This window comes from Vombatus ursinus, unplaced genomic scaffold, assembly GCF_900497805.2.
Source record: "Vombatus ursinus unplaced genomic scaffold, bare-nosed wombat genome assembly UNPS02014818.1, whole genome shotgun sequence".
NCBI classification, from domain to species: domain Eukaryota; kingdom Metazoa; phylum Chordata; class Mammalia; order Diprotodontia; family Vombatidae; genus Vombatus; species Vombatus ursinus.
Genome location: NW_020954596.1, coordinates 535,985 through 563,635, shown reverse-complemented (window position 1 = coordinate 563,635; position 27,651 = coordinate 535,985). Strand labels below are relative to the sequence as shown.

General features: G+C 37.5%; 1 protein-coding gene across 1 annotated transcript in view; it reads right to left on the bottom strand.

Annotated features, from left to right (window-relative positions):
- Positions 1-27,651, bottom strand: part of LOC114023659 (spondin-1-like) — a 369,204-nt gene that overhangs the window by 202,743 nt on the left and 138,810 nt on the right. The window contains exons 4-5 of the mRNA XM_027836417.1: positions 12,726-12,799; positions 6,612-6,734 (exon numbers count right to left, since the gene is read on the bottom strand). Coding sequence (XP_027692218.1) covers positions 6,612-6,734; positions 12,726-12,799 — 197 coding nt within the window. The remainder of the gene's footprint in view (positions 1-6,611; positions 6,735-12,725; positions 12,800-27,651) is intronic.

Sequence of the window (27,651 nt, the reverse complement as noted above, 5' to 3'; positions counted from 1 at the left end):
CAGTTTGATCACTGTGTTTAATTACTTTTTCCAAAGTTAATGGAGACAGGTTAAGAATCACACCCCATGAGATTACATGAATGACTTTATCCAATACCCTGATAGTAAAGCATTCCTTCAAATTAAAAATAAAATGTCAAGTAACTTTACATAGATTTTTGAGGAAATAAATCTGTAATTCCTTTACTACATCCCATTTTTGACTAAGATTGCTACCAATTTATGCATTTCTCTTGAAGAAGCCCTGAAACTGACCCATATGCCCCACAAACACATTATTCTTCTAGAAAGACTAGAGTACAAGGCAGCATAAATTTCCTGAGAATTACCAAGGGTGAACAATGAGCTTTATAGCTTATTGTATTTTAGCCTTTTTGTGTGTGGGTAGGGGGCATTAGAGAAGATGTTTTAAATCATAGTTGTTCCAAATGCATTTCAAAGAATTCAAGCCAGTTTGCATAGGCCTCCCACAGTGAAATAGTTCAGGCAGCATTGACTGGGATATCACTGGATTCCCTGCCTGATGAGTGTGGTGAGCTTCTAGGAAGTTATGTCTTTGACTATGCATGAGTGAGATTAAACCTCAGGCTAAGGGTAAGCTGTGTGAGGCCCTTTCCATCAGCCTGAGCTAACTGGAAACAAACATGTGCCCGTGCACACACGCGTACACACACACACACACACACATACACGGAGCAAATTGTATACTGTCCTTTCCTTGGACCTGGACCAGATACTACCTTATATCTCTTCAATACAACAGCCTTCAAATATTTGAAGAAGCTAATGTGACCAAATGAAAAATCTTCTCTTCTCCTGACTAAACATCCCCAGTTCTCTCAACTAATCCTCCTATAATATGATTCTGAATTCTCTCACCATCTTGGTCACCCTCAATGGGCCATTTGCCATTTTGTTAGCAAGGCTTCCTAAAATCTTTCTTAAGAACTGGAGAAAAAAAAATTCATAGTCACAAAGCATAGATGGATAAGTGTAGGGAATAGCAAGGTCATGATCACATTTTGGCTGGTGAGTCACACTGTTGACTTGTATTGAGCTTGAAGTGCACTCATACGTTCAAGGGTTTTTGTCATTCCAAATATTACCTAGACATACCTCTTTCTTCAACTCTGTGAAGTTAGTTTTTAATGTAGGTGTGTGTGCATGTGCTTCTATGTATAATCCAAGTGTATAACTTTGTTTTTCCCTATTAACTTTCAGCTTACCATATTCAGTCTATCACTCTAATATATCAAGATCGTTTGGATCCCAATTTTATCTTTCAATGTGTTAGTTATCAGTGCTAGATTTTTGTGCTTCACAAGATCTGATATACACACCCCACCTATGCTTTCGTCTTATCACTGACAAAAAAAAAAGTGTTGACGAAAAATGACAAAACCCTATGGGATTTCCCTGAAATTTCTTACCAGGTTATTGACCAATGGATCCTCTCTCTTTGTGTGTTGTCATATAGTTCAAAGTCTAGTTGACTATACTATCTTCTAGCCCATATCTCTCTGTCTTGCCCATGAAGATCATGAGCAACTTGGTCAAATACCTTGCTAAAATAAATATACTCTAAGGCTTTCTCCCAACCTAATGTTATTGTTCATTCATTGTCACATCCAACTTTTCATGACCCCACGAACCACAGGGCACCAGGTCCTATTATGTTCTACTATCTCCCAAAGTCCATCTAAGCTCATATTTGTTTCCATGACACTATCAATCCACCTCATCCTCTGCTGTTCCCTTCTCCTTTTTCCTTCAATCTTTCCCAACATCAGGAGTCCTGTCTTCTTATTATATGACCAAAGTATTTAAGCTTCAGCTTCATTATTTGTCTTTCCAATGAGTAGTCCAAATTAATTTCTTTAAGTAGTGACTGATTTGATCTCCTTGCTTTCCTCAAAAGTCTTCTGTAGCACCACAGTTTGAAAGCCTCAATTCCGTAGCACTCAGCTTTCCTTATAGTCCAACTCTTACAGCTATACATTACTACTGGAAAAAAACACAGCTTTGACTATACAGACTTTTGTTAGCAAAGTAATGTCTCCGTTTTTTAGTATGATGTCCAGATTTTCCATAGCTTTCCTTCCAAGGAGCAAGTGTCTTTTAGTTTCATGGCTGCAGGCACCATCTGCAGCGATGTTTGAGCCCAAGAATATAAAATCTTATGCTGCTTCCATTTTTCTCCCTCTGTTTGCCAGGAAGTGATGGAACCAGTTGCCATAATCATAGCTTTTTTAACGTTAAGCTTCAAGCCAGCTTTTACACTCTCCTCTTTCACCCTCATCAAGAAGCTTCTTAATTCTTCACTTTCTTTCATCAGAGTGGTATCTTCTGCATATCTGAGACTGTTGGGACTTCTTCTGGCAACCTTAATTTCAGTTTTTGATCCATCCAGCCTGGCATTCCACATATAAGTTAATAAATAAGGTGACAACATACAGCCTTGTTGTACTCCTTTCCCAATCTTCTACCAATCAGTTGTTCCATGTTTTGTTCTAACTGTTGCTTATTGACCAGCATACAGGCTCCTCCGGAGACAAGTAAGATGATCTGGTGCTCCCATCTCTTCGAAGACTTGATCTACACAGTCAAAGGCTTTAGTGTAGTCAATAAACCAGAAGTAGACTTTTTTTGGGAACTCCCTTGTTTTCTCCATAATCCCAGTGAATGTTTCTATTTGTTCTCTGGTTCCTCTGCTTCTTCAAAAAACCGGCCTGCACTTCTGGTAATTCTTGGTTCATATATTACTTTTTTTTTAACCTAACTTTTAAATCTTGTTAAATTAAAAAAAAAGGAAATGAGGTTTGTCTGGTATGACTTTTTCTGGCTCACAGAGATCCCTTTCAGAATATCTATAAATGATCCATATAATACTAAATTCTAGAACTTTGTCAGGAACTAAAGACTCAAAGGGGCAGCTAGATGGTACAAATGGATACTTCCCTGGAATCAGGAGGACCTGAGTTCAAATCCAGCCTCAGATACTTACTAGGTGTGTGATTGTGGGCAAATCACTTCACCCTGTTTGCCTCATGAGGTTCTTTATCTATAAAATGAGCTGGAAAAGGAAATGGAAAACCACTCAAGTATCTTGCTAAGACAGCCAAATTGGGTCATGGAGAGTTGGACACAACTGAAATGACTCAACAACAAAAAAGACTCAAAAGTCTATAATTTGAAGAATCTATCTGCTTTCCCTTTTTGCATAGTTGGTGTGATACTTTGCTACTATCTACTATCTCACATCACTTTTGTACTCACAATTTTTCAAATATTTCCAGCATTGGTTCCATAACCCCCTTGGTCATTTCTTTTAGTCTCTTAATAGTTCATCTGGGCCTAAGAATTTGATCATATTAGAGGTGGTGAGGTGCTCTCTTACTACCTCTTCTCTTTTCTTGGACTTCAATCCCTTGCTATTCATTTTGGTTCTCTTCTCCCCATTTGAAGGTCTTGTTTTCATCTGTACTAGCACAGGTAGGGCCATCATTAATACATCATGTATCCTTGAGGTATGAAGTATGTCACCAGTTTAGATTAATTTAACATTGATGATTTACAAAGCAGAGCTCTTCTCCCAGAACTACCAGAGAGCCATCATTTGGCAGCCATCATCAGAACAAGTACCAGAGTTGGGGAAACACTCTTAACAAAATAAGCAAAATGAAATGCATAAATCCTTAAAACCTCAATTATACAAATATATAAAACCACCAAAAATTTTGAAGAATGTATCAAATTGTACCAACAGTCTTATACTATGTTAAAAATAGGGCAGAGAATGTGGAGCCAGTTCCCTCTCCCAGGACATCAGTGGGGAGTAGGTGTATTTCCTAGAGGAGTAAGGATCACAGACTCAGCCCCTGGAGCTTCCAGCTAAGCAAGCAACAGCAGGATGCCAAGAGCAGACTGCTGAAATGGACTAAAAAAAATATAAAGAGCTACTATGAAGCCAGGGATAATCAGAAACTCAGAAACACAAGCTCAGAAGAAGAGAATAAACTATTAAATACCTATATAGAAAGTGTCAAAGAAGCGCTCTCTCAAAAAAAGAAAAGCATGTACAACATACCTTTATGTTTAATTGCATTAGCAACCTTTTCTTCATCACTTTCTTAAGTCTAGACAGTTAACAAAACAAAAATCAAGCTCTGACTTGTAGCATTTGCCAATTTCCAAGGTTCAAATGCTCACATTGAAAATTTCACAATTGGTTCTCTCATGACTGGCTCCAGCACACCTCTTACTCCAAGGTGAACATTTAATGAAATAGAAGACCTCCAAGCATCCCCAGCAGAAATACCAGATCTGAGTAGAAACTTTAAAATATAAACACAAAAGAAAATAAAGAAACATAAAAAGGTAAATTCAAGCGGGCAAATAGAAAAGGCCTTATAAAAATGAAATATTTGCATTCTTTTAGGGAGTGGGGGGGACAAACATCTCCTAAGAATTGTAATGTAAGCAGGGGACATAGACAAAATCAAATAAGATAGAGGTCCTGGGAGTGTTTTGTTTTTATGCTGTGATGATCTTAAAAGAAGAAATGAAAGGGAGGAGGAAAGGATACACTATGAAAGAAAAGGGAAAGAATGGGGGGGCGTTATTCTCATATAACGGAGAGCAAAAGTAAATGGCTATACAAAGAAATATGATCAGTGCGATAATTAACCACAATTCCAGAGGACTTATGATTCAAGAATACTGCCTACCTCCTGACATACATAAAATGAGAAATGCATGTTTGGGCATGGTCAATGTGGGGATGTTAAAAAAATGTTTGCTTAAATTTGCATACTTATTGCAGAACCTTTTCATTTTCTTTTTTTTTCTAGTAAGGGACTGAGATGCAAAAGAGAGAAGGTAGATGCTTGTTAATTGAAAAATATATATATTTTAATTAAAAATAAATGAAAATTGGTTTTTAAGTACTGCCATGGGGGGGAAACATGAAGCAGAAGGCAAAGCAGTATTCACTCTGTCAGGGGTCACAACTTTACCTTCTTTGGTACTGTTTCTAAAGACCTAACCAATAAGCCTTTGTTTTCTGCAAGAAAAAAAAATTGACCACTCACAAACAATAAAGACTCTCTACTCCTCCCTATCTGTACATGCAGCGAAAATTTTCCATTTTAATGAGGTTTGGATACAACAGAGCAATTCTGTTGTCCCTTCAAATCACTTAAATTGAAAATCTCTGAGTATAGTTATCTGGATACAATTCTAAAATGCCACCAGCTTTACATAAAAGTTAAAAGACTGGAACCATCAAAAAAAAAAAATTGGCAGATAGCAGGAAGTACAATCCCTCCTCATTTATCCAGCCATATCAGGAAATGAGCTCTTCCATGTATGTGATTTTTTTCTATGGTAACTGAAGCTGGTCCCTTTGGGCACTAGTACTTTGAGCTTGTGCAATCTTGATGGAAATCTTTCTAAGATGCATTACACACTTTTCTGCCTTTTTCAGTAGAGGATCCTGAACATAATTTAACCCTCTATTGATGACATAAGTTTGCCATTATGAATATCTGTTTGTACACTGTTCAAAAAGTACAGTTATACCTTTAGGGGATGCTGAGGCAGAAAATTATTTAATTTGACACTGAATGGATATACAATATGTCTCACTTGGTTAGTTCTAGGTCTACTTCTTAGTTATTGCATCTTTTCCTTCACTGTTATGATATCAGCCAGCACTCCTTTGGCTAGTAAACATCCAATAACTTCCCCTACCCAGTGTCTGATATAAACTTCAAGGTTGAACTGCGCTGCCAAGCTTATAATAACTGTAAGTTAAATAAGAATCCCCAAGGCTCTTAGTAAGAGCCTGAGTCCTAGGAAATGGGAACATGGTGGTAACTTTTTAGGTCTTGAGAGACTTTTTCCTGTTTAATTCTGGGTTCAGGACTGAGTTCTAGAGACTATCATAAGAGTATCTCCCAAAGGACAAGGGGGTTTAAATTATTATATAATTAACATAAGTTTATATAGATACTATATATGATTACAGGAAAATAAATAGGGACTAGAGTTATGATTTTATTGATATTGGGGACTCTCTGATGAGGAAAGCCCCTCTACCAACGCAAGTCAGTCCCTTCTCTGCAACTTATAGGCATATTATCAGAGTTGTCTAGAACACTGAAAGCTTAAGTGACCAGATTCATAAAGCCAATATGTGTCAGAGGGAGGACTAGAAGTCCATTCTTCTTGACTATGCCTCTGTGCATGTGTGTGTGTGTATGTGTGTATGTATGTATGTATGTATGTATATGTGTATGTAGTATGTGTATATATATTAAATGTATATTAAAAATTTTGAGAACACTAATTGGGAAAATACTATGCAAAAAGCTAAATGTATTGAGTTATGCTTAATTTAATTATATTAATTATATTAATTTAAATTTTTCTTAAACCATGTATTTTATAGTTTTTTTTCTCATTCCAACAGGCCTTAATTGAATTCCTCTATTTTCTCGGCTGTCATATCAATAGACTATCTGGTTTAGCCTCCAGTAATACTGTACTTTCAAATACTTTCTTTCCCTACTCCCCCTCCCCCCAATCTTCCCAGCAGCAGCTGTACTCACGTGGGTAATCCTTTGGGTGAGTCTTTTCTGACCAATTTCCATAAAACGTGAGCCTGTATTTAGCAGTTCCACATGCACAACAATCCAAGATTGGTCTATCAGTCACCCCATTGAATGTTGAATCTGAAACAGAACAGATGAAAATGTCACCAGGTTGGTAAAGAAATTACTAAATGCAGTAGTTTGTTAGAGAGCTGTGACATCACAGATGAGGCAACTTCATTCATATGCTCTGCAGTAATTAAACACAAAACCTACCCAGCACTCCAGAGGAGGGACCTATTCTATGTACAGGCTGTACCTAAGCATATACACCTTGGCCCCCAATTTTTAAAAGGAAATATGCAAATTCTTATGCTTCCCTCCAATGCTTCCTGCCATATGCAAACTGTCAGAGTCAACAAGAACAGATTTCTGAAGGCTTGGGCAGAGCAGACAGCAAAACAGACAGGTGTGCTTCAATTTAATGAAAGTAAAAGGAAGAATTTTCAATATGCTTAGTTGCTCATACCAACAGGTGAAAGGTTCTACCAAGAGGGTCATCCTGCCCCTAGCTGCCTAAGGTTGGGTCCTTTGACTCCACCTTTGTGTTCAATAGATGCCATGTAATTCACTTGTACATGAGTCCTCTCACTCTCATTTTTAGTTATTGATAGCTAGCAAGGAGACAGGGTCACGTGAGCAAATGGTTTTTCCATTTGTCAGATTCCTGGCCTTGATTTTCCAGCATCATGAACACAATTTCTCTCAATATGACCTGCTTCAATCACATCTTTCTTCTATTTCTTCAATACTTTTTAGCAGTTTAACAGCAAAGAAGTTCTATTTTTAACCTAGTTGAACATATATTCTTACACATTTTTAAAAGAGTTGCACAATAATGATCAAAGCTGTCATTTATACAGTGCTTTAAAGTTTCCTGAGCATTTTATATACAGTCTCTCATGTGACCCCTATAAAAAGCAGGACAGAGATCATTATCCCCATTTGACAGATGAGAAAAGTAAAGCTCTTAGAAATGAAATTCCTTGCTCAAAGTGACATGTTTAGTAACTGGTAAGATCCATCTCAAACTTGAGGTCTCCTAGTTTCTAATCTATGACAACATGCTCTTTCCTTAAGAAAATAAAATTATTGAATATCAAAAGTAGCCTCTTGTAACATTCCACGTAGGAAATTCAATTAATATATACCTTTGAAATAAGTTAATTCTTAATTCAATGGAGTAAGAGAATATGGGGCTTTAGAACTTGGCAAAAAGTAGATGCTAGTAGAGCATGAAGAAGTGAGTGTGTCTTCCCAAGAGAGATTAAAAAAGAAACAGCTTATTTTCTAGTAATGGATGGTCAAGATAAGTACAAGAGAAGCAAATACAAGTGAATTTGGGGAAGGAGAAAGCACTACCAAATGGAGCAAGTTGGGGCTGTGAGAAATAAGAAATAATTATATTTCCGTATAAGGAAATTGAGAGGAAAGTAGCTCTGGGTGTCAGGAGCTTCAAGAACCAGCTAAAATTGGGTGAAGCTGGTAGTGTGGTTGGGTAGGCTGTAAGTAGGACAAAGGTTAAGCTTTACTTAGAGTGCACATGCTTAATAGGCTCATGAATACCAACTTCTCCACCTTCAGGCAAGGTTAAGACACCATTTTCTTAACATACAATGTATGAGGAAGGGGTAGAACATACCAAGGAGGACATGTTGTGGGCATTTCAGGAAGTCTGTGACCTATGCTGACTTCTACCAACAAAAGTCAGCTAGGAGGGACATAAGGTTTGCTCTCGCTTCTATAGGGTATGTGTGCTCATCTCAAGTTCCTGCAGAAAGCATATTAAAGGTTTCACTGCTTCACTCATTCTTAGTCTGTCTAACTTATTGCGCCTACTTGGGCACCAGAGGTTATTTCCAACAGGGCCAAATAAGAAAGATAACCTGTAGTAATCAGGTGATACATGAGCTAATCCTTGGAGGAAGTTAGGCATTCTAAGAAGTAGCACTGAGAAAGGAGTGCATGCACCATAGAAAGAGAAGACAGCATGTCAAGTTCAGACAACAGCTAGTAGTCTAAACTGATAAGCGCCTGGGTTAGGGTGATGGCAGTAGGCATAAAAAGAAGAAACAACTGGAAGAAGTATTGAGGATACCAAATCAACAGGACCTTGTAACTTTCTGAACAGCAAAAGAAATCAAGAGAAAAGAATTGAAAAATAATACATCAAAGTTTGGAAACAAAAGACACTAAGCGAATGGTGGTACTGTTTAAAGAATAGTGAAACCAAAGGGAAAAGCAGATAAGGGTATATGAGATACTTAAACTTTGAGCATGTTGAATTTGAGGGGCTGGTGAGAAATCTGGTTGGAGATGCCCTGTAAATAGTTGGAGATAGAGGTCTAGAGGTTGGAAGAAAGGTCAGGATTGGGGCTACAGATTTGGGAGTCACCTACTTGGAGGCAACTGTTGGCGCAATATATGGGACTCCATGATTTTTGTCAGGAGAGGAAGTGTACAAAGGACAGAGAAAAAAAGCCAAATTACAGGCTTGGTAAGAAGACAAGGAACCAGTAAGAGATACTAGAGTAGTTAGGGGATTAGGAAAGAAACTTAACTCAGGAATCAAGGAAGTTGAGACTATGGGTTCAATTAAAAAAAAAGTTATTATACACCTACAATGTAACAAGGAACTGTAACAGTCACTTTGGCTGTTGTTGTTCAGTTGTTTCAGTCACATCTGACTCATTGTGACCTCATTTGAGGTTTTCTTGGCAAAAATACTGGAGTGATTTGCCATTTCCTTTTCCAGCTCATTTAACAGCTGAGAGAACTGAAGCAAACAGGGTTAAGTGACTTGTCCAGGATCACACAGCTTGTAAGTATCTGAGGCTGGATTTGAACCCAGGGTCTTCCTGATTCCAGACCCAGATCCTCATACACTGTACCACTTAGCTGACCTAGTGATAGTCACTATGGATAGAAAATAGATGGGGAAAGTTAGAATTTAAAGAAGGGAAAAGGTAGAGCAGAGAGGTCATAAAGTATGAGAACGCAACAAAGACTGTTTTGGGAAGTAATTAACAACTTTTAAGAGAGCAGGAAGAAAGGAAACCATACTACAAGTGTTGGGAGGAAAGTGGGTCATAAGGAAGTAAAGGTACTGGCTTCTTTCTTTTTTCAAGTTTAGTCATAAATTTGAAGAGAGAGAGATGGTATGGTACCCAGGTGGGGTAGAAGGCAAGGGGAAAAGCTATTCTAGGAATACAGAGAACTGGGTATACATATAGGCATGTGGAAGGGAGTCAACAGAGGGGCAAAAGTTGAAGATGCAAGAGAAAAAGGAAATAACTCTAGAACCAAGTCCTGAAGAATGGGAGGGTGGAAAAGACTAAAGGCACAGGTAGAGTCACTAGTCTTGGTGAACAGTCAAAAGACCTCTTCATCTGAAATAGGGAAAAAGAAAGAAAGAATGAGGGACCTTGATGCATTGTGAAAAGCAAAAGAGGGAGTCGGTAAAAATTTGGAAGATGTCCAACTTCTCAGTGAAGTAGGAAGGAGTATAGGTCACCTGTTGGAAGAGTGATAGGGAATGCAGTTGGGGCCCTGAGGAGAGAAGAGGTTTAGGACACTTGTGAGTAATGAGAGAGGGTATCAAAGAGAGGAGAATGGGACTGGCAAGTCCCAACTGCAGCTCAAATGAACAATAAGCATACCTCGAAAGAAGAGAGTTCAACCTCCTAGTTTTCAGGGACTTAACAGCATGGGAGCAAGACCAAAAAGGTCAGACGGTAGAAATTACCCAGAAATCAGGATTAATAGGACCAGAGATCAGAGTGGGTGGAAACTTCTAGGATGGTGGTTATTATCTCATTAAAAAACTAGATCAAGGCTAGGCATAGATGTAAGTGAAGTTAGAATGGTCCATTCTTTTTCTCCTTTCTTCTACTTTCTCTGCTTTCTCTCTTCTTCTCCTAAGTTCCAGGGGTGGGGAACCTGTAGTCTTCTAGGTCCTCCGGTGTGGCCTTTTGACTAAGTTCAAGTTTTACAGAACAAATCCTTTTATTAAGGGGATTTGGTCTGTTAAGTTCGATTCTGTCAAAGGGCTGCAGTTGAGGACCTAGAGGGCCACATGTAGCCTCGAGGACACAGGTTCCCCACCCCTGTGTCAAATGAGATAATAATTGTAAAGCATTTAGCACAATGCCTGGCACATAGTAAACCCTACATAAATTTTAGTTGTTGTTGTTGCTTTTATTATTACTATTACTATTTTTTTCTGCTTCTTTTTTACCTGTAACTACGAACTCCATTTCCCAGTGCCTTTTGATGTCTCTTATTTTTCCTTTTTTTCTTTTGATCAGATCTGTGATTTTTACCCACTATATAGAATTCTTGACATCGAACTCCTTCCATTATCAACATCCTTCCACTTTAGCAACACATTTGTAACTTTTACTTTATAGACAATGTGTTCCTTGCAGATAGGTGCTGGAGTGCTCTGGTTTTTTCTTTGCATTCCTAGCACCTAGGAAACATTTGGACGCTTGATGGATTGGTGAATTGTCCAGGGGTAGTAAGAGGTCACATGACTTGATCTTCATACCTTGATGCATTGCAGAGTCAAGACTTGGACCCAGAAGTCTTTTTGACTCCAAGGCCAGCCTTCTAGCCACTACAGCATGCTACTGCTTATAATCTCCTTTCTTATTTGAACATAATAGGAAACAACACACTCTCTCACTTTCTCACTCTCTGTATACAGAGATACAGATATAGATAGATAATTTATTAAATTGATTGAATAAAGTTTTATATGCCCTGCCTTTTTGTTTTATTAAAATGAGTGAGTTGATTTTTTCTCTCTATTAAAAAAAAACAAAACCTTTCAAAATCCTAAATCAAGTTTCTTTTTAAATGCATCCTGCCCTTACCGCTGTGACAGCACTGCTGAATTAATCATGTTCGTCCTGGATATAGTAATTCTTTCTTCTTAGGAAATACTTTACCATTATGATGACACTGAGGTAGAAAGATCTGTGTATACCCCCAGCATCAACAACCAAAGGACTAGCCCAAAGACTTCAGAAAGAAAGGAAGATCTCCTTTAATGATTTTTCAAGGGAAATTGTTCCATTCCCCACCCCCAAGCTATAAAACTGTTGGGGGGTGGTGGTTGTGTTTTACTTTATTTTTTTTATTTACAGAATAAAACAAGCATTCCCATAACAGTACATTAAAAATGACTGCACATGAAACAGAAAATCTCCTATGCACAACTTGCTATTCCTTTCAAATATACAACAAAATTATTATGCAAATTTCTTTTTTTCTTCCCTTCCCCCAACCCCCCTTCCTAGAGATGGCTACCATTAGACACAAGTAGGTATGTATACACACACACACACACACACACACACACACACACACACACTTCTATTTATCAGTTCATTCTCTGGGTGCAGATAGCATCTCTCTTCACATGACCTTTAGAGTTAATTTGGGTATTTACAGCTGTCAAAATAACTTATTTGTTCCAAGTTGTTCTTAAAACAATATTGCTGTTACTGTATACAACAATGTTCCCTTGGTTCTGCTCATTTTGCTTTTCATTATTTTGCACAAGTCCTTCCATAAAACTGTGTTTTTAAATCAAATCAACATGCAATTATTAAATCCCTACTGTGTGCCAGAACCTAAAACATTTTCATAGGAAATTCAATAGAAAACAATCTCTTGGCACTGGATTGCAAGCTCTCTGAGGATAGGAACCAGGTGATTTTTTTTTTCTATTTTGTTTTTTGTATCTCTATTTCCTCGTACATATGTCTTGCACATTGTAAATGCTTAATATGCGTAGATTGGGTTGGATTGGAATTGCTGTTCTTTGTACAAAAGAAAATGACATCTAAGTTCTGTTGGCAATTTTCTGCCAAAGAAATCAAGCTGGTTAATTGGAGGGCAAGCTAGATCAAAGTGTACACAACCTCTGTCTACCAGTAGAACACTTGAGCTATGTGAGGTACTGAAACCCAAGGATGGCAGGACCAAATGATTCTAAATGCTTCTCTGGAAACTTAATATTTACATTGAATAAGCCACGGCTACATTGCTACATCTCAGTCTTACCTTGTTCACAGAGTTTCTTGGTAAGAGAACCCTCATCTTGAAAGTAAATTATGCGCTTCTGCACAATGCTGGCCCTGTAAAGAACAACACACACCAGTGTGAGGATCGGTGTTTCTTCAAAATGTAAGTAAAAACCCAGTCTGAGAATCTCCACTAACTTCCTATTATGGAAGGAACTTCCTTTACTCTACTTTTGATTTCAAACTACTGAGGTGGCTGAAATCTTTGGGAAGAAGCACAAACCCCAGGAAGCCAGTAATGCGCCGCCTTCCTTCCTGAACGGGGTCGGTACAGAGGAATTTAAAAACGTGTTTTAGTTTTGCTCTGAAAATGTCACCCTGCCTCTTTCCAGAATTAGCAGACTAAACTAACTTTGACATTCTGCACAAAGACTGCTTCAGCAGCACCAGCTCTTCCTTAAACTTGTCAAACAGAAGATTTGAGAATTTTAGAAGAATGTTTTGAGGCTTAAAAGTAGTTATTTCAAGACAACCGAGATACATTCTTTAATTGGGGATTTTGCATAGATGTGTTTGTTATCTGCTTCAGCCCTCTCCCCCGATGGTATTTATTTTCACCTGGCCTAGCCAGAAGTTGAGTGTCAGAACTCTCAAAATCTCTGTATTTTCAAATCTGAAAATAACAAAATATTAAAATGTCATCATGGATTCTGCTCCTTGGTAGCGGCCCATTGCCTTAGCTATCCCCAACAATATCAGTATCATCTTTTGATACCTTGTTACCCTCTGGCTATTTGAAATGGAAGCTGTCCCACACACCCTCAGCTCTTGTCAGAATAGGTCTTGAAAAGGAAACAGCAATGTGACATGTGAATGGACTGAAGAGAGCCTTCTTTCGCTAGCATGGGAGGATTTTCTTGTTACAAGGTTGACCCATTCCTTTAAAAAGGGAAAATACCTGTTCCTCTCCAAGTGAAATAGGACTTGAAATGCAGATCTGTTTACTTGGCTTCTAATCTTCAGGGGAAACTGAGGAGCAGTGTTTAGAAAGAAGGAAGAAGACCAGAAATAGTAGGAAGGGTGTAGTGATGACACATGACACACACCCGATTTCTGTTCTACCCATTGGTGTCTGTCTCTGTCTCTTTCTCTGTCTCTGTCTGTGCCTCTGTCTCCATCTCTGTCTCTCTCTTTTTCTCTTCCCCCTTTTCTCTATCTCTCTCTCTCATACCTAGGTGCAGTATTATTCTTTCTCATTTGCTCCCTAAATCTGCCCCCCCCCCCTTCAGAGGAGACAGGTCTGGGTGATATCATATACAACCAATAGATTCTAAGAAAGGTACTGATTTATAGTCCCATCATAGTTGTACCAAGCCTGATATTTTCCTGAAAATCCTTTCTCAATCAAACTGTCTGTCTTTACTGAGTGGGGCTTAGCCTAGCCTGGTACCTCATCAAGATTTGTTAAAAATCCTGAGAGCTCCTGGCTAGCAAGGAGGAAATAATTAGCATCTTGAAATCCATCTGTGAAGCCATACAGTTTACAATGTTATCCTGCTTCAACAATATTGTATACACAAACAGTTTTAAAGACTCAGGAACTCTCATCAGTGCAATGACCAAGCACAATTCTAGAGGACCCATGATGAAACAAGCTACCTGTCTCCCAATAAAGAGGTGATAGATTCAAAATGCAGGATGTGATAATATTAATATATATATATATATATACACACACACACACACACACACATATATATACACACACATATATATGTATTTCTGGACATGTCCAATGCAAGAACTTGCTTTGCTTGACTATGCATATTTGTTACCAGGGTTTCGTTTATTTTTTTCCTTTGGAGTAGAGGTAGCCCAATTAGCAGGAACTGAATTTTTTTCCACTGGAAAAAAATAAAATTTCATCTAGTCAGCTAGCACTTATTAAGCACTTAATATATGTTGGGCATTGTGCCAAGTGCTAGGAATTAAAAAAAAAACAATAAAAAGGCAAAAGACAGTCTCTGATCTCAAGGAACTGAAAGTTTGATAGGAAAGACAACATGCAAACAACTATGTACAAGACAAATTGGAGATAAGCAACAGAGGAAAGGTAATAGTATTAAGCAGAATTGGGAAAAGATTTTTGATTAAAGTTGTACTTTAGCTGAAACTATTAAAATGCCAGAGAAGATAGGAGGTAGAGATGAGGAAGAATAGCAGTCTAGGGATGGAGGCAACCAATGAAAATGATTGGAGCTGCCATTTTTAAATGTTTTTAAAAATAATTTGAAAAATTCAAATACTATACTGTTTCTCATGTATTTCCCCAGCAATGCTCCTCAAATGATCATTTTGTACATTTTCCTCCCATGTGGGAAAGAAAAAGGAGCCACTTTCTGAATTACTACTCACCAGATGACATATAGGAAAAAGTTGCATATAGCAGGTCACAAGACAGAGCTAAAATCCAGAGATGTGTCCCTAAATGCAATGTGACATGGAGAGCTGAAGTTATTTGTAAAAAGGTATTGCTGGAACTAGTTCAAAATTTCTTTCTAAGGAAGTAACCTGCATTTTTCTACTTCTTCACATGATAAACAGATAAGTTTAGTGGTGGTAGTAGTGGTTTGGTCAGTTGGGTTGATTAGAGTTTTTGTTTATTTGTCTGTTTTGGGGTTTTTTGTTTGTTTGTTTGTTTTAGATTGGGCTTCTCTATCTCACCTAGGCTAAAAGTGCAGGAGTTATTCTTGGCCCAAACCCACTACTAGTCAACAAAAGCTTGAGCAACTCCATTTCTGATCTGGGCAAGTTTGCCTGGTCTTTTGGCAATCCTATGGCCCTCTACTCTCAGGGGTTCACCATACTGGTGCTACACTCCATGTGGACACCTGATTGATTTTAGGCCACTGCAGCTTAGAACTCATGCGCTCAAAAGATTCATTAGCCTCAACCTCCTCGGCAGCAGAAACTATAGGCATGCACCAGTAACCCAACTTTGAAATTTAAAACAAAGCAGTATCAGTCCAATAAAAAAATTTTTAACCAGCTTTTCCCCAACCAACCAACCAACTGATCAATCAATAAACATTTATTAAGCACCTACTATCTGTCAGGCACTATGCTAAATGCTGGGGACACAAAAGGAGGCAAAAGACAGTCCCTGTCCTCAAGAAGCCCACAATCTAATGGTGGAGAGAACAAACACATATATACAATCAAGCTACATACAGGATAAATAGAAAATAATTAATAGGGGAAAGGCAACAGCATGAATGTTGAAATCAGTGAATGAAACATGCCTCTTTTTCTCTTAGCCTGAGCAAGGGAGTACAAACAAATCTGCTATAATCATTCATCTAGTCTGAGGTAAACTACAAAAATCTCAGGGCAATGATCATAACTCAGAGGAGACTGCCCTTAATAGGCTCAGTGGAGGGTGAATAACTCTTCCTCTGTAGAAGGAATCATTAAGTGCTTGGTAGAGTGAGGGTGGTAGAGCATTCACCAACTACGCCCAGTATCAGAAAGGATCAGCAAGTACCCAGGTAATGATGCTTTCTGTTTGGACGTTTTATAAGAAATGTTAGCACTCCTCCCACTCTACCCAGAAAACAGTTGTTGGATTATGGCAGAACCAATGAAGAAGAGAACTCTGGGAAGTTTGCCAGTAACCATGCTAAGAAATAGTACTAACAATGTTGGGAAGGGGACACCCTGTGTGTTGTGCAATAACCTGTAGGCTGCTTGTATTGCTACAGCTGTAGCAATATCTAAAAGTGCCACATTCCATTTCAGGTCAAGGCTAGCAATTGTGAAGCTGGCAAGACTACTGAAATACCCTGCAAATCTTATATCATTTCACAAGGACAAACAAAAAAGAAGGACGGCCCAGACAGAGCAGTTAGAAGGCTAGCCCCAACATACGGGCTAGAAAGTAATTTTCTTTCTCTATTTTCAAGCTCCCCAAATGGCACCAGAAAGGAGAGTTCCTCAAAAACCCAAATGATACATCATTGTGCAAAAAGCTTAATGATAAGAAGCTGGTTACTTTTATTGACTCTGTTGAGTTTTAGTATAACTACACGGCTAAGGCCCTGCAATATAGAGACCATATACAGACCTGCAATATACAAACCATGTGGTCAGAGTCTCCAAAACTCCATTTGCCAGGATCCCACAAGCTCCAAAAAAAGCATGATTGAGAGAATAAGATAGAGCTCTGAAGCTGTGGCTTAGGACACCGCTTCTGCCGTGTCTGAGTTGTCATTGCTCAACTCTCTAGTCCAAGTCCTCAAGAAGCTCATGCCAAAAAGAACTGAAAATTGAGGGGATGCCCATCAATTGGGGAATGGCTGAACAAGTTGTGGTATATGAATGTAATGGAATACTACTGTGCTATTAGAAATGATGAGCAGGCAGACTTCAGAAAAACCTGGAAAGACTTGTATGGACTGATGCTGAGTGAAGTGAGCAGAACCAGGAGAACGTTGTACACAGTAACAGCCACATTATGCAATGACTAACTTTGATAGACTTATCCCTTCTCAGCAATGCAAGGATCTAAGACATCCCCAAAAGTCTCATGATGAAAAATGTTATCCACGTCCAAAGAAAGAACTATGGAATTTGAATGCATATCAAAGCATGCTATTTGCTCTTTTTTTCCCTTCTGTTTTGTTTTGTTTACTCTTTTTTGTGATTCCTTCTATTGGTTTCAATTCTTTCTTACAACAAGACTAATGTGAAGATGTGAAAATATATTTAATAGGAATGTATATGTATAGCCTATATCAGATTGTGTGCTGTCTTGGGGAGGGAGGTAGGAAAGAGGGGGAGGAAAGTTTAAAAATCAAAAGCTTATGGAAGTAATTGTTGATAAATCAAAATAAATTAATACAAAAAAGAAGTTCGTGCCAAGACCATTCTCATAAGACTTATTTGGAGACACACACACTCACACACACACACACACACACACACACACACACACACACACACAAACAAACACAGGAAAAACAAACACAGCCAAGCAGAGAAAGCTACTCAGTCATACTTCTGCCCCAGCCACTTAGGACATTGCTCCACTGGAGAAGAACTAACCTAACTTTTGTCTTTTCTTTAAAGACAACTAGCTATTCAAGCATCTGTGTAATGCATCAGGCCACATATACCAACCTAGATATTATTTCCCTCTGAGGTTGCCTCTAGGAAGCATAGAAGAGCAAAGGAGATGGGTGCTCTTATTGAGACTATAAGTAGCAACTGCTACCTTCTTGCTCTCCTAACCAAATAGTCTTGGCGTCCTGACTGTATATTCACAATCAGGTTTTACATCTCTTTGTTTAGATGTACTGCATGTTTTGTTACAGGTGTTTATTTTTATTTTCAAAGTCTAGCGAGGTCTGAAATAATTTCACATTCTGAGAAATTTGCTGATTATGCTCATAGTAAATGTTTGGTACTCTAAGCTGCTAATATCAGGAGTATAATATGCAATGGAATCTTACAAATTATATTCTATTTCAAAAAGATAACAGCTTCACAAAATGATAAAGTGGTTTGTAAGAAGTCCCTTGATATTCTGGAATTATAAATCTCTTCTATATTCTGCAGCAATTTGGCAGCATGGTTAAATAACATTTATATCTAAAATACTTTCTTATCAAGAACGAATGCATTAAAGAAATCCAAATTAAATTTCTCAGCATGCTAGCTGTTCAAATTCCCCACTCTATGATGAAGGTCTAAATAATTCACTAATCATCACAGCAAAAATTTTCATTTAAATTTAAAATGGAAAATTTTCACCAATAATCCTAACTCATTTGAACTCACTTGGCCTTTTTCAATTGGAAAGGTCTTATTTCCCACTGTCTCTTCCCTGATCTACTTTTACTATTAACTTTCTTATGTGTGTGCATGTATATGTGTGTGTACATATATACATGTGTACTATAAATATATGCATATGTGTGTATCTGTGTGTCAATGCATATATACATACATGCCAGGATAAGATATATATTCATATATGTGTATATATTTATATATATATGTATGTCCCATTTCTCCCTGATCTTAACAGTCGTTTTTTTTAATAGCCCAAACCATTGAGAATGAAGAAAACATTAATCAAATAGTATAATTAACTTGAAAACATCAATACCAACTACAGACCTCACAGAGTTGTTGTAAGGAAACATTTGTGAACCTTAAAGTTCTATATAAAAATAATAGGATTAGAGATTTAGAGCTAGAAGTGATAGTAGAAATCATTTAATTGAATTCCCCAGGTTATGAATGAGGATACTGAGGCCCAGAGAGTTTGAGCGCCTTGACCCAGGTAACATAAAAGTATGTGGCACAGACAGGATTTCAACCCAGATCATCTCAGTCTAAATCCAGTCCTTTTTTCACTCAATGCATTACACCCATTAAGTTGTTATTATTCTTATTAACTTTTAGTTTAAAAATTAACATAACTTTTGAGATTGTGATGAGGCAGAGTGGATACAGTCTTTGCTTTTCAGTTAGGAAGACCTGAGTTTGACTTCTGCCTCAGATACTTGTTCACTGTGTTATCCTTGGCAAGTCATTTAACTTTTCTTCCTTATTTTCTCAATTTGTAAAAAGAGGGTAATAAAAGCATTTACACCACCGGGTTCTTTTAAGGATCAAATGAGATAATACATACAAAGCACTTTGCAAACCTGTGGCACTTCAACATCCAACTCTAGTGACTATCCTTCTCTGCTCACTTTTGGTTGGCGATGGGGAAATGGGTGTAGATCTCCAGCTCTATCTTATTCCTCCCACAAAAGATACTGTTTCACTTTTAGGGGAACATGGGATTTAGTCCAAAGTATATTAATTCAGCTCTTCCTTTTTCTTAATTCATTAAATTTCTTTTAAAATATTAGCCCTTTGGGATCAATGAATTGGGCATGAAACTAAAAAAAAAATAGAAAAAGAACAAACTAAAAATTCCCAATTGAGCACCAAATTAGAAATCCTGAAAATCAAAGGTGAAGTTAATAAGATTGAAAACAAAATGTTAGCCCTTTGGGTTTCTTTTTGTCTCTTTTGATCTCTTTTGCTCTCTCAAACCTCAGTTCAATTTATTCTTTTAAATATCTTGTAAATACAAAAGAATTTATTTTACTACTATTTCTTTTCTTGATACTTGTACTTATTTACATGTCTTGAGTTTCTCATTTAGATTCTTTGGAAGTTGAATAATATGTTAGTCTCCATTTTGTCTTATTATGAAGGAACATTTCAAATGTCTTTTGCTTATTGAAGGTCCAAATTTTTCTTTGATGATTAGGTTCAGCTTTTCAGGATATGTTGTTTTGGGATCTAGCTTGAACAGCTTTGCCTTTTATAATATTCTATTCCATTCTTTTCTTTAGTTTTTATTTTGTGTATATGCAAAAATTCATGGAATTTTCCTACATTTTCCTACTGCCTGGTATTCAGCTTTTCCCCTCATATATCCTGCTCTTATGGCAGACCTATGATAATTAAGCTATCTCTGTGTATCCTCTCTCCAACATCAATTACTTAGCCTAGTCTAGAAATTCTCAGGGGTTTTTTTTTAAGTTGTTGCATTCTAGTTCTCTTCTACCAAATTTCCTTCCATCCCTGTCCCCGTATCTGAGTGTTCTAAATCTGTCATTCTCTCTTTCTGAGTCTCTATATCTTTAATAGATTTTCCATCATTTTTTCTATTGATTTCTACCTTACAGTTTGACTTTTTAAAGTCTTCAGCAATCCCTAACCTAATTTCATTTCTCTTATCGAGGCTTATTCTTGTTATGAACTATTTTGATGTGTCTTACACTCTCTCTAGGGAATTGAAGAGCTCTGTTTTTCATATAAAGAATTTTTGGTCCATTTTCCTTCATAGTATAAAACCTGTTATGTTGTGTCCTTGCCTCACTAAATTTTTATTCATTTTTCTGTTTTTATTAGTCTCTTGGATGGCTTATCTGTTTGGGAGTTAGGTTTATACTGAGGCTTTTTCTCTTCAAATTTCTGTCTTTCAGCTTTCATCTTGTATGCCCAGTAGCTTATATCTGGTTTCATTCCTCACTCATTGGCTCCCTTCTCTTCCACTACTGGAGAGAAGGATCCCCCTCTTCCTAAGATTGGCATTCTCTGTCTCCTCATGCTAACAAGGTATGGGGTCAGGCCAAGATCCCTGACTACAGAATGTTTCATGAGAAGAGAATTATTCCCATTATGGGTTTCTAGTTTCCATTTTCTCTGGCACAGAAATTATTTCCAATCTAGTTGGCTCTGAGATGCCACATATCTCTTACTCTTCCTCCACTTACCTTCCCTTTCAGTAAGATTTGGGGTGATGCAAAAGAGAGTTTAGACTTAGTCACTGCCATGAGTGCACAGTGCAGGAATACCAACAGCCAGAACCAAAAACATATACCTATGAAGTTGTTTATACTAACTGCACACAGAACACAGTATGATTTGGAGTGAGTTTGCTGAGTATATTGTAATTTCAGGAATTATTTCATGAGATTTTTGTATTTTCACTTTGCATGGTGTATCTGTCTCTTTTTCTTGTGGCTTCAGTCTGTTCTATATTTAGGCAACTAAATGGCATCATGGTACAGTGGAAAGCACACTGGACCTGGAGCTAGGAAGACCTGAAATCAATTTTATCTTCAGACACTTACTAGCTGTATGAACCTCAGCAAGTCATTTAACCTCTACCTGCCTCAGTCTCCTTATTTGCAAAATGAGGGTAATAATAGTACCTACTTCTCTTGGTTCTTGTGAAAATAAAATGAAATATTTGTTAGGTAGTCTGCATACCTTAAATACTATGTAAATGCTATCATATCTGTTGCATTTTTGGAGGGGTGGGGCTTCAGGTTATAAATATCTACAGAAAACAATAATACTACCTTAACGATTTTTGTTGTTCATTTTTTAGTCTTATCTGACTCTCCATAACCTCATTTGGGGTTTTCTTGGTAAAGCTACTGGAATTGTTTGTCATTTCTTTCTCCAGCTCATTTATAGATAAAGGAAACTGAGGCAAACAGGGTTAAGTGACTTGCCCAGGGTCACATAAGTAGTAAATGTCTGAGGCCAGATTTGAACTCAGGAAAATAAGTCTTCCTGATTCCAGGCCTTGCATTCTTTCCACTGCCTCACTTACCTGCCTACCTTAATGATTACATCTCTTACAGAATTGTGAGGGGAAAAAATCTTTTTTTTTTTATTTCTTTTTTTTTTACATGAGGCACTTGGAGTTAAGTGAAGAAAAAAATCTTTTAAAAATTTAGAATGTTCTCCAAATGTGAGCTATTGTTCTTAAGCTTACTTGCAAGATTTATAAAGCACATTATGGATCATCAGAATCTAGATTTAAAGATGTTATAGCTTTTGGAAATTATCTACTCCAAGACTTAGATGTGAGAGCTAAAGTCCTGTGCTAAATGCTAAGTACTTTATACAAAAATCTCCATTTTCACAACAGCCCTGGAAGGTAGGTTCTTTTATTATTTCCATTTTACAGCTGAGGAACCTGTAGTAAACAATGGGTTAAGTAACTTGCCAGGGTCACACTGCTAGTAAGAGGCTGAGGTCAGATTTGAACTCAGGCTTCCTGCTTTCTAGCCCAGTGTTCCATCCATTGCACCACCAACTGCTTCTAGGGAGGGCCCCTACAAGTTATCTACTACAACCTGCTCGTTTTATATAGATCAGCACTGTGCCTGGTGCATAAGAAGTGTTTAATAAATTCTTTTTGATCTTTTGATCATAGATAAGGAAAATGAGGTCAAATGAAGCCAACTAACTTATCTAGTAAAAAATTCTAGAGCCGAAATGGAAACACCAAACATCTGACTCCAAACATAATGATATTTCTACTATATCTTACTATGTCACCTTAAATTAATAATTAATAATTATTTTTAAAGTGTCTAGAATGTGTATCACATGCCTGTCACACTCAAGACTCTTGCCAATGTTTGCATTCAGACCATCCAACTGCCTTAAAGCTAAGATTTTAGAGAATGATTTTGTCCTCAGTAGCTCTGACACCCCATCAGCTTTCTATTATATGTCCTTGTGAAGAAAGAATGATGGCCCAAAGAGGAGTCCTCTTGTTAGGAATTCAAAATGCTACATTCACCTGGCATATTTGCTGCTACATTACAAGTGGACATTTTCATATTTTTGAGGCCTTCAGAGGTTTATTCCAACCAGGAACAATGTTTGTAAGTATGCTAGTAACTTCCACAAGGTGAATAGTTATGCCTATTTTTTATGGTGAAGTGGGTCAAAAGCATAGACTTTTCACTAACAAGTAACATCTGAAGGACAATAGTCAAAGAATGACATTATTTAGAACAAGATTTAAAGACATAATAATACCTAGGTACAATTTGGGACCTTTCTCTTGAAAATACAAACCAAACTCATCATTTTCCCCTATAACCTTTTCTTTTAGTTCCTATAAGACTTTGTGTCTATCCCATACTAGTAACCATATTTTGGTTGATATTTTAATCATTTATATGCATATCCTATCTCTGTTTCAAAACCATGTGCCACTTATAGGCAGGGACAATGTCATCTTTGTATCCCTTTTCACAGGGACTATGACAAGGGTCATGCAAAAGGGTGAAGTCAAACGAATGTAGAGTTTAATTATCAACCGCTACTTTACCCAAACTCAGTTTTCAATAATAGGACTCATTTGAAAATGCATGGAGAAAATGCATCCTGATGTTTTTTCACTTAGTCCAAAGGTTTCTGAGGGCCTCCATGCATCTCCATCATTTGAGTCTCTAGATTGGGACTTCAGAACTTCAAACAGCTTTGGTGTCAAAAGCCCTCATAGGTAGCTTTATTCTGTCTTTCAAGAGATGCTTTTAATAATCTGCTACAATTTATCAGAGAGAAGGTATTCATTTGCCTCCTTAGCTCACACAATTAGCTCTCTAAGCACTTCCTCTCTTTTCTGCTTCCCTGTCTTCTTTTGAAACTGCTTTGTTCTTCACTCAGCTTTCTGGTCCACATCTGCCATTTCCAAGAAAGGGTTTCCCTGGCAACCAGACTTACTAATTCTTTCCAAAACCCCCTCCCATTCAGGAGCTGAAATTAGCATACAATCCCTTGAGTGTATTGACTAACACTTCTTCAGAAATCTCTGAAAGCTTCCAATGGTTTAGGGCTTGCCCTCTATCAGAGATTTTTGACCCATATATCCTTCTAAAGAGGCTATCTTTCCTTCGGAAGATTTTTGAAATACATTTAAATAGAACATAAGGTTTTAAAAGAGATATATAATGGTTTTTTCCATGAGACTACCCTCAATGTCCATAGGACTATATGGTTTATAATAGTTACTCAGAGAATAAGGTGCTCCTTGCACTGTTGACACCTTGCTGCCCATGATGATACCAAGAAAACACTGCTTCCATAACTTATGTCCTAAAAATAAGACCCAGATGAGGTGTAGCTAGAACCAGTAACTTGGATGCTGAGGACAAAGAAGAAACACTAGGTGTCATCAAAGAGGCACTTCTACAACTCTGAAAGGCTGATGGGGCCAGGATGACAACACTCTCATTAGAGACAGGAAGCAACATGTCATAGATCTGTCATGTCTTGGCAGTCTCTCTTTGCTCAGGGTCCTTTGAAGCTAACAGTTAAGCCTACTAAAATTGCATGTACAGTATAGGATTATCTAGATCCCAGGATAATAGGATTGAGAATTAAAGGGACGTTAGAAAACATCTATGTTAGAAAAATCTGAAGCAAAAATCTACTACAGGAGTGAGTGAAGGAAAGCCTTTATTATACTTCTCGCCAGAGAAGTGGGCACAACGCACTTTAGTAGCACATGGGCACTGGTTCACTGGTACAATCAATTTTTAAACAGTAAGATCCACACTCCACCCACCAGGGCTACGACTGGTCTAGTTCATCTGAGTTACACTCTTCCTGGACAGTCCATGGCATGTTCTTCCATGTTCTGTTAACTCTGTCCACTTCATGAGTCCCATGTTCAAAAATGGCAGCTATCTCCGCCCTCAGGGTATGTCAGGTAATATTTAATAAGCTTATTAAGCAAGTTCAGTGGAGAAAAGTTTTTGCCTTGTTGAAGCCAGTCCCTGAACTCGATGGGTTACAACTGGTTTAGCCTCCAGGGCTTTCTTAAGGAACTAGTCATTTGGGGAATGTTTGGGGAACTTTCTGATTGGTTGAGGGACTATCTGCAAGATCTTGGAAGTCCTCGGAATCCCCTTGTTCAGTTGTGGAGGCCTAACTTCTAATCCTTTCTTACATCTAGTTTGGGGGTTCTTACCTGGGGTTCATGGACTCCCAAGTCCATGTAGATAAATTTGAGGGGGGTCTGTTAACTTGGGTGGAAAAACTACATCTTTATTTCAATATAATCAGTTTACTTTGTAATCCTATATATTTTACTTAATGCATTTAAAAACATGATTCTAAAAAGGAGTCCATAGGCTTCACCAGACTACCCAAGGGGTCCATGACACAAAAAATGTTAAGAACCTCTGATCTAATCCAACCCCTCATTGTAAAGATCAGGGAACTCATGCCTGGAGAGATCAAAGGACTTGTTCAAAGTAGCATATATATATTATATATATAATATATAATATATATTTATATATATAATATATAATATATATATTATATATAACATATATTAATATATATATATATGTCAAGTAGTAAGAAAGGTAGGAAATGTACTAGTTCCTTTGACTCCAAAGTCTATGTGGTTTTTTTTCTACTACATCACATTACTATCTAACCATACTACCTACCAATAATAATATCTAACATCAACATGGTGCTTTAAGGCTTATAAGGCATTTTACATGCATTATAACATTTAACCCTCAAAACAACCCTGGGCCATAGATTAACATTAGTCCCATCTCACAAATGAGGAGACTAAAGCTCAAAATGAGTAAACAATTTATCTGTGATCACAAAGCTATCAAGGATCAGGGGCAGGACTGGATCCCAGGTCTCTTCTCATTACAAGTTCTGGGCTCTTTTCTACATACAATGCTACTTTTCTTAATTTCTAATGATAATGTGACCCAAGTTTAACCAAAGTTAATCAATTACCACCAAAAAAAAAAAGGTCATAAGCACCTAAAACCAGCAGTTATCAGCTAACATTTGATCTCTTTGCAAAGCCACAGGAAAACAATTTAGAATATAAACTTGTTTACAAAACATTGTGGGGAGATCAGTGGAAGATTATGTGCCCATACTGCCTCTTTAATTAATGAGAAGCCATTTATCTGTTTATGATGCTATGACTTTAAGCAGTTAAGTCCCAAAGTCCCCAAGCTATGCTATGACTACATTAAGTCCGTAATGCAGATCTGGGTATCAAATTTGATCTACATTTTAGGAATGACATTGATAAGCTGGAGGGTATCAGAGAGAAGTGACAAGAATTATGAAGGGCCTTGAGACCATAACATCTGAGGATCGATTAAAGGAATGAAGGACAATAATGTGAAGAGAACACTTAAGAGAAAACATGATAGCTATCTTTCTTCAAGTATTTTGAATGATGTCATGTAAGAAGTAGACTTAGGCTCCTTAAATCCAGAAGGTAGAACTAGAATCAATAGGTGGAAGCTGCAAAGAGACAGATTTGGGCTCTAGGGTTTAAAAAGAAAGAAAGAAAGAAAGAAAAGAAAGAAATAATAAAAATATCCTAACAATCAGAACTGTCCCAAAAATGGAATGAGATATCTCAAAAGATAGTGAGTTCACCAACACTGGAAGTCTTCAAGTACAGAGGTTGCATGTTAGGGATACCATAAAGGAACATATGTACATATTCACAACACACACACACATGACCAATATATTTACACAATGGACAATGTTATCAGAATCTAGTGAAGTAGTCTTTCAATTCTTCTAAGACTCCTTAACCTTTTTTGGGTCACGAACTTCGGCAGTTTGGTGAAGTATATGAAACCCTTCTCAGAACAGTTTTTAAATAATTGAAGGAAATACTAAATTTCAATTAGAGGTTAGTGAAAATAAAGATGTAGTTTTCCCATCCAAGATCAAGACCCGTAGAAATCTACCCATGGAACAGATTAAGAAATCCTCCTCTAAATGATTCCCATCTTTACATTATTGCTACATTATCTATTTCTCCTAACTCACAAAATTAAATAAAATTACAATCAGAAAAACCCTGACTGTAGTCCTAAGAAATTTAAAAGAAACACTTCTAGTCCTCACTTTATTTCTTACTAGAATTCCTCAGTGATTTCTATGCTTATACTAGTTACATTTTTCTTTTATTAAGGGCAGACTATTCACTCCACAAAAGTCCAAGTCTGATGCCTCATAAAGTTGAGGAGGTGACCCTGGGTTCTCAAGCTATGCCTAAGGAGTACAAGATCTGCCAAGTTCTACCAGCCTCTCAGCTTCTACCAACTGAATGCAGCTCCAGTGACATACTATGTCTGCTACCTAAGGATCAGTATAGCTAAGTATAGAGATATTGAGAATCAGTTTGGCCCCCAGATGAAGAGTCTTTGTCTACAGCAACTCAGGAAATAGAAAAAAATACAGGATGAATCTACATCTGATGGAGTTGTCTTCTATTTCCAAAGGCAATCATGGATTAGTGGACCATCTGTAAATATTTATGTATTGGTTGTGAGATCTTTATCCAATGACCAACAAGCTGATGTACTACTGGAGGGGCAGGACTTCATACAGAATGACATTTTTCACTATAAATGAAACCAGAAGACAACAATATTGCAGGTAAATGATAAGATGGCTCAGAGCAATCAGTTCTCAGAGAGCTAACCAGCAGAGTTTATTTGGATTCATCCTTTACCCAAAGATTTAAAAAGCAACTCATCATTTTGTAGGACACTTGGTCACCTCAACCTGCC